At 31.4% G+C, this 10,922-nt stretch overlaps 4 protein-coding genes across 4 annotated transcripts; 1 reads left to right on the top strand and 3 right to left on the bottom strand.

The window, feature by feature from the left end:
• Positions 1–1,460: 1,460 nt before the first annotated feature.
• Positions 1,461–2,003, bottom strand: LOC119663445 (histone H3). Its single transcript, XM_038073049.1, has one exon. The coding sequence runs from the start codon at positions 1,896–1,898 to the stop codon at positions 1,488–1,490; it is 411 nt and encodes a 136-aa protein (XP_037928977.1). The 5' UTR covers positions 1,899–2,003; the 3' UTR covers positions 1,461–1,487.
• A 200-nt stretch (positions 2,004–2,203) lies between these two features.
• Positions 2,204–2,515, top strand: LOC119663444 (histone H4). Its single transcript, XM_038073048.1, has one exon. It carries the CDS (start codon positions 2,204–2,206, stop codon positions 2,513–2,515), a length of 312 nt encoding a protein of 103 aa, XP_037928976.1.
• A 1,480-nt stretch (positions 2,516–3,995) lies between these two features.
• Positions 3,996–4,741, bottom strand: LOC119663442 (histone H1-like). Its single transcript, XM_038073046.1, has one exon. It carries the CDS (start codon positions 4,689–4,691, stop codon positions 4,011–4,013), a length of 681 nt encoding a protein of 226 aa, XP_037928974.1. The 5' UTR covers positions 4,692–4,741; the 3' UTR covers positions 3,996–4,010.
• A 3,069-nt stretch (positions 4,742–7,810) lies between these two features.
• Positions 7,811–8,222, bottom strand: LOC119663443 (histone H2A). Its single transcript, XM_038073047.1, has one exon. The coding sequence runs from the start codon at positions 8,205–8,207 to the stop codon at positions 7,833–7,835; it is 375 nt and encodes a 124-aa protein (XP_037928975.1). The 5' UTR covers positions 8,208–8,222; the 3' UTR covers positions 7,811–7,832.
• Positions 8,223–10,922: the final 2,700 nt, after the last annotated feature.

The following is a 10,922-nucleotide window of genomic DNA, read 5'->3' as shown; positions in this document are numbered from 1 at the left end:
GATAAGAAGAAGAAGCGCAGGAGGAAGGAGAGCTATGCTATCTACATTTATAAAGTGTTAAAGCAAGTCCACCCCGATACTGGTATATCATCGAAAGCCATGAGCATCATGAACAGCTTCGTGAATGACATATTCGAACGTATTGCTGCTGAGGCTTCGCGCTTAGCACACTACAATAAGCGCTCCACCATTACTAGTCGGGAGATTCAAACTGCTGTTCGTCTTTTACTTCCCGGTGAACTGGCTAAGCACGCAGTTAGTGAAGGAACAAAAGCTGTCACTAAGTATACTAGTTCCAAGTAAATTGCGTTATATCAAACAAACACCACTTATTCAAAAGGCCCTTTTCAGGGCCACAAAAATATTCAATTGAGTTGATAATTTATCTATATTATAAATATGTATAGAGCCCTGAAATTATTTACGAAAACTGACAGGCTTATCAACACCGCGTTATTGAATCTCAGAATGGTTACAAGCTCCTCGGGGAGGTATGCAGATCTGATAAAGTTATAAACAATAATCCAGACAAGGCGTAAAGAGGGGTTAAGAAGAAACCTCGTAGTTAATAGAAAGTAAAAGTGCTCAAGTGCACTGACTCAACTAGCCTCAACATAATAATAATATAAATATGATATATATTTTGTTTTTGATATTTCTTTTAAAAGGCTACTGATAGAAGAAAAAAATAAAAAAAAACTTTGACAGTCTCTTCATGAATTATCAGCTATCGTTTGGTTGTTAGTGAATAAATGATTCAATCAACAAATTAATTTCTGTCGGTTTTGAGGATCTTACAGTTTTTTAATCATGGATAATATAACCTGCTAAATAGAGTTAACTCTTGAATTAACGAGTCTTAATCCTTATCATCAGTCTTAGTACTATCATCGCTTTTAAATTGATATATTCTATATTTACATTCGTGCTTTAAATTTGAAAACATAAATATAGTATTTGTTCCTTGTCATTCATTCTATGATACCATACAATTTCATGGGATAGATAAGCTCTTTTACAACTCATTCCTTAAGCGTTCTTTTAGTAAGTTCAAGTCTTACATTATGGCTTCTGATGCTTTCTGCTTACAGCAAAAGAAAAATAAAATATATTGATTCAATTAAATGTTATGACGTGAAACATTCTATGTCTAATGATACACTATATGATACTAATAATAGTATACATATGATGCTAACATTATACATATTAATATATGTTATGCTACTTCTAATAGCAATGTCTATACTACATCTATATGATATAATTTATCATTATCTCTTTTCTTTGAATAAACTTACTATGCAACAATTGCATTTACATTTTGCTTATTTTATTTTCGTAGTCAAAAATAAGCAATTGAAAATAGTTAAGCAATTTCAAACCCTGGATAAGTCATGTCATTTATTTATCTCTTTTCTTTATATAATTTTGGTCCTGAAAAGGACCGATTTTTGTATATTTATAAAATTATATTGCTTCCAATCTTAAGCACGTTCTCCACGAATACGTCTAGCCAATTGAATATCTTTTGGCATAATTGTAACGCGTTTGGCATGAATTGCGCATAAGTTAGTATCTTCAAAAAGACCCACTAAGTATGCTTCGCTAGCTTCTTGAAGAGCCATTACAGCAGAACTCTGGAAACGTAAATCAGTTTTGAAATCTTGTGCAATTTCACGGACCAAACGCTGGAATGGCAATTTGCGAATCAAGAGTTCAGTACTCTTTTGGTAGCGACGAATTTCACGTAAAGCTACAGTTCCTGGACGATAACGATGTGGTTTTTTCACACCTCCAGTAGCTGGTGCACTTTTACGTGCGGCTTTGGTAGCCAATTGTTTTCGTGGTGCCTTACCACCAGTCGATTTACGAGCAGTTTGCTTTGTACGAGCCATAATTTATGAGATATGTTACAATATGGTATTTTAAAAAATAGCGCAATTGAATAGCTCAATTTTCTCATCATACCTGGATGTTCTGTTTCAACTATTCACATGTTTTAACATTCATTGTTTCTCATATTGCTTATTCTTTTTGTTTTGTTTTCTTTTGTTTTGTTTTGTTTTACTCAATCTTTTTCATATCTTTCGTAGTGCTTATGTTTTCTATAAATAGTCGTCAATCATCTGTCGTCACTTCATTTATTGTTTGAATTTGAATTCGAACGGTTCTACCATATCTATAAAAATTTAAATACAAAATGACTGGTCGTGGTAAAGGTGGCAAAGGATTAGGAAAAGGTGGTGCTAAGCGTCACCGCAAAGTTCTTCGTGATAACATCCAAGGTATTACGAAACCAGCTATCAGACGTTTAGCTCGCCGAGGCGGAGTTAAGCGTATTTCTGGTTTGATTTATGAAGAAACTCGTGGAGTATTGAAAGTATTTTTGGAAAATGTGATCCGTGATGCTGTTACATATACAGAACATGCCAAAAGGAAGACTGTTACAGCCATGGATGTCGTATATGCTTTAAAGAGACAAGGCCGTACCTTATACGGTTTTGGAGGTTAAGCAAATAATCAATTATTGATTTAATAATGCAATAATATATTGCCCAATGGTCCTTTTCAGGACCCAAATAATCTTACACTTAAAGAGATAAATTTACATATATATGTGTTGGTATTTTTCTAAAATTATAAAAAAATAAAATTTATTATTAGCCTGATCGGTTGATGTCTGTCGAGTATAATTTATAATTAAAATGATCAGTTTAACAATGTACAAAATATTTATTATTATAATTCTCAATTTCTTTGTTACATTAGCAGTATATATGTGGACTAGCTTCTTACGGGCTTAATTATAATTCTCATTCAATTTTTTTATAGAATAAGATAAATAGAACTGACGTATATGAGTAATTTGCGGACTGTTAGATATTGCAGTTTGAAGTTTCCACACAATGGTGTGAAAATTTTCTCCATTCATTCCTAAGAGGTGGTTTTAGTGAATTCAAATCTCACACTGAATCTGAATCTTAATCTTAATCCAAATCCAAGTGTTCAACAAGCAAAATGATTGCGGGGAAAATGAAAGTGAAAAAAATTCGTATATGAATTAAGTGAATTATGACAATATTATATAAAGAAAAGAAATAAAAGAACTTGTTATTGAAATAAATTAGAATATTTTAAAATTATCTTTAAGTAATTTGCAGCGTCTTGCAAGTGAGTACCGAGTGTGGTGTGTTAGTTATAAATTAACAAGTGTAATTAGAAGCATTATATAATAATAAATAAAATTAGCATAAACCACTATTTTTATTTATTTAAAATAGAATTTAAAAATGAAATTAAGTGAATAAAATATATACAAGTGAGTATTTCATCAAATAAATGACATATTTTGATATATAATATTTTATGGTCATTACTATAATAAATAAATAATTGGATATTAAATATAATAGAATAAGATAAATATTTATTAACTTAAGAATGATGTGAAGTATTGCACATAATGTCTAAATAAGAGAATATAATTTTTTTAAATGCATAAAGAATTTTTGTTTGCTTATTAGAGATTAAATTTATAGCGCATTACAGAATAAAAGAATCTCTTCATATTATTCATGAGGTATTATTAAAAGAAATGATCGTGCACTATGACAAGGTATATTGTGCCCATTACTCGGGTTAGAATGTTTCTCCAAGTCCGTTTTCTTTAATGAAAGACAATATAAAGTCCTAGTCTTGAATATTTATGATCCATGAAATACCCTCCTAGGTGTTTATTCCGTTTGTGCATCAGTGGACACTACCCAAGCACATGGTATACAGTTTCTCTCTTCTCTACAGTATCTGCAGTCTGAGTTGGATTGAATTCCTAACTTCGATAGGTGATTATTCAATCTTTAGTGACCGGTCATTAATAAACGCAATAGGTATACCATATACTAAAACATTTTATAAAATAAATAAATAAATAATGAATCTTCTTTTTACACATATTTTGTAGCCCTAAAAAGGGCTGTTTTGATGAATTTAAAGTTTGATTTTTAAAATTATTTTTTTGCAGCAGTTTTCTTGACTGATGTTTTTTTAACGGCAGTTTTTTTAGGTTTTGCGGCCGCTTTAGCTTTTGTAGAAGTAGACTTTGGTTTAGCTGGCTTAGCCTTAACAGATCCAATCTTTTTAACACTTTTAACTTTAGCTTTTTCAGTTTTTTTCTTTTCAACACTCTTCTTAGCTGCCGCAGATTTCTTAGGTTTTTTCTCTCCAGATACCTTTGCCTTTGACTTTTTAGTACCTGCAGATGATGCAGTAACCTTCTTCTTCGTAACACCTGATGGCACCTTCTTTTTCTTACCCTCGACAGACGATTTAGGAGACTTAGCAGCAGCAGCTGATAATTTAAATGAACCAGATGCACCTTTTCCTTTTGTTTGTATCAATTTGCCATTAGCTACAGCAGTTTTCAAATATTTTTTAATAAATGGAGCCAATTTCTGGGCATCACATTTATATGTGGCACTTATATACTTTTTAATTGCCAACAATGAAGATCCGCTGCGTTCCTTCAAGTTCTTGATAGATGCATCAACCATTTGTTGTGTTGATGGATGAGATGGAGCTGCAGAAGGTTTTTTTACTTTTGTTGCCTTTTTAACAGCAACTTTCTTTTCAGGAACGGCAGTTACCTCCTTTGGAGAATCTGTATTTGCAACGGCAACAGCTTCAGACATATTTGCTTTTTAATATTCCGTAATATTCTTACTTATGAATATTTTTTCGCATTTTTATGGTAGCTTAGCTCACTTTGTACGAAGCGCCGAGAAGAGCGCATTTATAAAAATTTTTCATTAATACATATTTCTACTGAGTTTGAAAAAATTTTTCAACATTTATTATTAATTTTAAATAGACCAAGTAAATTAAACACAATTATTTAAATCAAATTAAGTAAAGAAGATATTGAATATTTTATTACATTCATTTTTATACTAATTATAATTATATAAAATATATAAAAATTGGTTTAAACTTTAAATTTTGTAAATCTATAGTTGAACTTGTTAATAAATTAGAATATTTTAAAGTTATCTTTTGTATAATTTATATATTAAATTATTTATTAAATAGTTTATTCAATTCTCTGTTAAATTATATATATGGTTTTATATATTTCATATATTTATAAATGCAAATTTAATAAAACACGAGATGCATAAAAACGTCAGTTTTAACATTTTGAATGCTTATGTTTTATCCTATTTTGAAATATTAACTCAATTTATATAAAAGTTTAAAATTTTAAAGCACTAATAGAAATAATTATAAATAAATATATTGTATTTTAATTAGAATATAAGATTATCACTTTTAATTATATCAAATAGTGTCTATTTGAGATTAGATATCCATCCATAATGTTAACATGTTACATTGAATTCGTTTACTTTAAAATATGTTTTAAGATTTTCTATACGTATTATTTTTAAAATTTTATTACAAGTTTTAAATAATTTTTAATCATGTGAAAAATTATTATATATAAACGTTATTAATAACATATCAGCAATTAAATTTATAGTTTTCAATATCATTCGAATATAACAACTGTACGTATCCTACTTAATAGAATTCATAAAAAAAAATTATATCTACATACATGATTAAAAATATATAAGAATGAAATCATTTTACTTTTTCTTTTATAATTATAATTTAATCATTTAACTTTGACTATTATAAGTATTTTATTAAATATGTATATTTAAAAAAAATGTTCTTTTTATTACTTTATAATTAAAATAAAATTAAAATTAGATGTGCGTATTCTAACATTTTTATAAGGAGTGATATACGACATAAAATGTTAAAATTTAAGATGAATTTTTTTATAAACTAACATGGATATGGATAACATTTAAATAGATACTGAAGTATATATATAAACTTGCGGCTGCAATCTTCCATAGTCATTCCTAAGAGCTAGTTTTAGTAGGTTCAAGACTCACACAGTGGCTTCGGATGTTTTCCATCTACTGCCATAAATCTTTTATAAAATATAGAATATTTTATAAAACTAATTCAGATACAAATTTTAAAAACTCTACCTTTAAATAATTTATCTATAATAATAAATATTACAATACCAAAATATTGAAATAGTAACTATGATAATAATAGTAAACATTTAGGCCGTGTGCGAGTTCGAGTATATTTAGGGGAAATAGTCAATTATGTCGGTATGGCAGCGATTGTTGGTACATACCAGAATTTCTAATGAGATAAATTAGGTGTTACCATTTTGAAAATTTTATAAGATGTTTAGTAAATAAATAAATAAATTTTAAAACTTTTAAAAGAAAAATAATTATTTTTTATATGTTTCCTTCTTTATATTATGAATATTAATGTTTTTTAATAATTGTATCACATTTATTTAATAATAAATACAAATATTTGGCACAAAATTATTAGTTTCTTGATTTCAAAAAGGTAATTATGAAACTTTATGCTATTGACCTGGCAACGTTATTTGTTTTGTACATTTTTATTAGTAACAAATATAATATTAATATTATTGTAACTTAGATTATACTACCTGCGAAGATTTATGTATCTATTTACTGATACGCGAATCTATGATAAATATTAAAAAATTCTTAATAATATAAAGGGTTAGGCGATTGAAGTGTTACAAATTACACAGAGATATGTTTGTCAAACTGATATTGCCAACTACGTCAAATTCATATGAATGACAGCTATTTATATTGTTTACAAATTACCACAAGCATTTGCGTCTAAGTTTTATAGAACTAATATTATTCGAAATGGAATTAAAAAATAAGTGTGATTGCATTATATTTGGTTGGAAAATTACAACTAGCTATTGTGCTTGAGCTCAAATATCTCAATGTGAATAAAATGTTTGTGTATCGTACCTTAAATCGTTATAATAGCTCAGGCAGAGTCACCAAATGCTATAGTGGTGGACGAAAAAAAAACAGCAACATTGCCTAAAATGGTTCGGAAAGTGAAGGCTCGACTTAAACGAAATCCACGTCGTAGTACTAATCAAATGGCCAAAGAACCGATAATATCTGAACGAAGCATCTGACGCATTTTCCAAAATAAGCTCAAGGTAAAGCTTTAAAAGTTCCAAGGCACAAGATCTTGCACCAAAGCAACAAAAAGTTAAACTCGAATGAGCAAAGGAGTTGTTACGCTGGGCCAATTTGGAGAGCAAGTTGAGAACTAAAAAATAAGCTAGTTTCGATACGCTGAAGAAAGCTTTTATTCAGGAATAGGCCAAAATACTGGAAGATCACAGCCATAGTCAAGACAAAAGGTGGCCACATCAAGCTAGAGTGAATGGATTGTGAAATTTTAATTATTTTCACAAATTTTTGTAATTTGAATCAATAAAAAAACCTGATTTCTAGGAAGTCAATTGGAACGCATACACACTCGTATGTATAAAAACTGGTTAATACCTGCTGCCCAAAAACAAAAAAAAAATTATTACTATGTAGCAAAACGCAGTCTTAAGTTATACACTAACAATGCTATGTATTTTATCTGTTATGTAGGCTGATTTACAATTTTCGAAGATTTCGATTTCATGAAGGTCTTCCAGGAATGTAACGGAACAGAAGGGCGAGGCAAGAAATGATTGATTGTTAAGTGTTTTAAAGTATGGCTTGTGTAAGTTAGTAGGGTAGGTATGATAGTATGTACAATATTTATATCAATTGATTTAATGAAATACATTTTCTTTAATAAAATAAATTTTGTCGTCCTGAAAAGGACGGATTAATTGATAGTTAATTCTCCACGTATATGTATTCGTATTTTAATAAATAAAATAAAATAATTTAAGCCTTCTTTTCTGTTTTCTTTGGCAAAAGTACAGCCTGAATGTTTGGTAGTACACCACCTTGTGCAATTGTAACACCAGACAATAATTTGTTCAATTCTTCATCATTACGTATGGCCAACTGTAAATGACGAGGAATGATTCTTGTCTTCTTATTATCGCGTGCTGCATTGCCAGCCAATTCAAGAACTTCAGCAGCCAAATATTCCATAACGGCAGCTAAGTAGACTGGAGCACCTGCACCAACGCGTTCAGCATAATTGCCTTTACGCAATAATCGATGAATACGACCAACTGGAAATTGTAATCCAGCACGATTTGATCGTGACTTTGCCTTGCCTTTAACTTTACCACCTTTACCACGACCAGACATAGTTGAGTTGAGTTTCTAGTAGTTGAGATTTATAAAAATTGGATCTATTTTTTTTTAATGTTGTTGTTGAAAATTGAGTTCGAGTCGGTAAAAGTTAATACCTTGACTCAATTATAGTGGTAGACATTTCTAGATTATGTCCACTGGGTAAATGACGAGTGCTCAATTAATTTTATTGTTTAGTTTAGTTAATAATGGTACGGATGTCCGCGTATCTTCCTGTAGTGTGAATAGGTTGTTGGTGTAGATTTTGCAATAAAGTGTTGTCATGTGCATCTATTGATTTGAATAATTTGAGAGCCCTGTCTTTAATGTATAGTTTGATAGGTGTGATTTTTAGATCCCTTTGAATATCGACATTTCTTATGTACCAGGGAATGTTAAATATTTTTTTAATGGCTATATTTTGACATGTTTGAAGTTTGTTGAAGTTAGTTTTTGAAGTTTTGGAGAAAGCAATGAAGCCATATGATAGCGCCGGACGCATTATCTGGGTATAAAGCAACTTTTTATTTATGATACTTAGAGCCTTGTTTTTGTAGAGCGGTCGTAAATGGTTTAGCATTGTGTTGATTTTATTTCTTAGATTGTATATGTGCGTGCTCCATTGGAATTTCTTGTCAAATGTAATCCCCAGGTATTTGATGTGGTCTTCCCAGTCTATATCGGTGTCATTTACTTTTAATTTTGGTGGATATTGCCACCGTTTTCTGGTTATGAAAATTGCCTTCGTTTTATCGTTATTAATTTTAATTTTCCATTTTTGGAAGTAAGAAGTGACACAGTCAACATGTTCCTGTAATGTGTTACTGACGTTTAAAGTATTTTTATCAGCATAGAATATACAGGTATCATCTGCATATAGGGCTAGTTTAGATGGTTCTAGCTTTGGAATGTCGGAAGTGAAGAGATTGTATAGGGCTGGAGACAATGGAGAGCCTTGAGGCACCCCTGCTTCAATAAATCTGGGGGTTGATAGATGATTATTGATTTTGACTCTGAATTGTCTTTTATGCATGAAGCTACCAATGATTTTGATGATGTTGAGAGGTAGATTTAGGTCGTACATTTTAGAGATGAGGCCATCGTGCCAAACTTTATCAAACGCTTTCTCAACATCAAATATTATCATGCCCGTCGATTTATTTTCTCTAAGTGCAGATTGGATGTATTGTGTCACTCTTGCCAGTTGTAGATCGGTCGAATGGTTGGCTTTGAAGCCGAATTGTTCGTCCGGTATAAGTTTTAGGCGATTTGTTTCGGTCTGCAGTCTATTTAGAATGACTCTTTCAGCTAGTTTCCCCATAACTGGAAGTAGGCTGATAGGTCGCCAGTTTTGCGGGAATGTGTGGTTCTTGTTGGGTTTCGGGAGCACAATTACTAATGCTTCTTTCCATTTATCTGGAAATTTACCTAACTGTAGCATGGCATTGATTATATTATTAATTATGATGATTGATGCTACAGGCAGATTTTTGATACAGCGGTTACTAATTTTATCAGCACCTGGAGCCGATTTTGTTTTGATAGAGTAGATAATGGCTTGCAGTTCTTCGACGCTGCACGGCGAGATAGGTGAATCAGGGATTCTGCTCAAAATGGCTTCCGCTCTTTCTCCAATTAATTCTTCTTCGTCTACATCATCAGAAATGTCATGGTTATCTAAGAATTGTGACTCGAGGGAGTTTGCAAATTCTTCGGCTTTATCCTCATCAGCGAATTTGAGCCCATTGGGACCGTGTATTGGTGGAATTTGAATCTTGTTTTTCAGTCTGAAATATTTGCTGATATTCCAGAAGGCTTTATCACCAGTTTCGAAGCTCATTAGAAATTCGTTCCATTTGTGGTTTTTGAATTCGCGAACCAATTTTCTTATGACATTGGTTTGAAGGTTTGCTGCTCTCTTCAGTGCGGGGTCGTTTGTTCGAAGGGCCCTTTTTCGTAGTCTATTTTTGTTTTTAATTAGGTTTCTAATGAACCTTGGGAGTATAAAATAGTTCTTGGCGCTGATGGATTTTATGGATGAGTTATTGGAGATTGAGTCTTGGATTTTTGAAGTGACTATTTCTATGGTGTTATTAAGGTCTTCTATTGAGTTTATGGGGCTATTGAGGGAATAGTTTTCCATTTCATGACGGAATTGAGTCCAGTTTGTCATCGTTATCACTGGGGGTGGAGATTCGAAAAACATGTTTTCAATAAAGAACAGAACCGGCTTATGATCTGAGTTTAACTCCTCCAGTACTTCGATATGACAATTAGCATCCAAAGATCTTGAAATACCGATGTCAAGTATTCGGGAGGCCCCGTGGCAAAAGTGTGTAGGCTCTGTTGGGCAATGTAATGTTAGTGCCTGTTCTGTGATTAAATTATCTATCTCTCTTCCTGCTCTGTTTGTGCTTCTTTCTCCCCAATCTCTATTGTAAGCGTTGAGGTCGCCCGCAACAAACGTGGGTTCGTCCACATCTAGTAATGAGGATAGATCATTTAGGTACGTGCTGTTGGTTGGTGCTTTATAAACAGAAGATAATTTTAATTGAAAGTTATCTGAGATTATCTTGATAGTGGTAGCTTCAAGAGAGTTTAGATTATTGGTGATGAGATGATGATTGATCGAGTTTTTAATGATTATAGCGGTGCCTCCACCTTGCCTATTTGTTCTGTCCTCCCTGTATGTTATATAATTAGGGATTTTAAATCTGATCCCTGGTTTTA

Source organism: Teleopsis dalmanni, unplaced genomic scaffold, assembly GCF_002237135.1.
Source record: "Teleopsis dalmanni isolate 2A unplaced genomic scaffold, ASM223713v2 unscaffolded_contig_0414, whole genome shotgun sequence".
Lineage (NCBI taxonomy): Eukaryota > Metazoa > Arthropoda > Insecta > Diptera > Diopsidae > Teleopsis > Teleopsis dalmanni.
The sequence above is the reverse complement of the archived record's forward strand: the minus strand, read 5'-3'. Positions and strand labels throughout refer to the sequence as shown.

Coding starts and splice junctions, on each gene's coding strand:
- LOC119663444 (XM_038073048.1), top strand. CDS start 2,204: ATGACTGGTCGTGGTAAAGGTGGCAAAGGATTAGGAAAAGGTGGTGCT.
- LOC119663442 (XM_038073046.1), bottom strand. CDS start 4,691: ATGTCTGAAGCTGTTGCCGTTGCAAATACAGATTCTCCAAAGGAGGTA.
- LOC119663445 (XM_038073049.1), bottom strand. CDS start 1,898: ATGGCTCGTACAAAGCAAACTGCTCGTAAATCGACTGGTGGTAAGGCA.
- LOC119663443 (XM_038073047.1), bottom strand. CDS start 8,207: ATGTCTGGTCGTGGTAAAGGTGGTAAAGTTAAAGGCAAGGCAAAGTCA.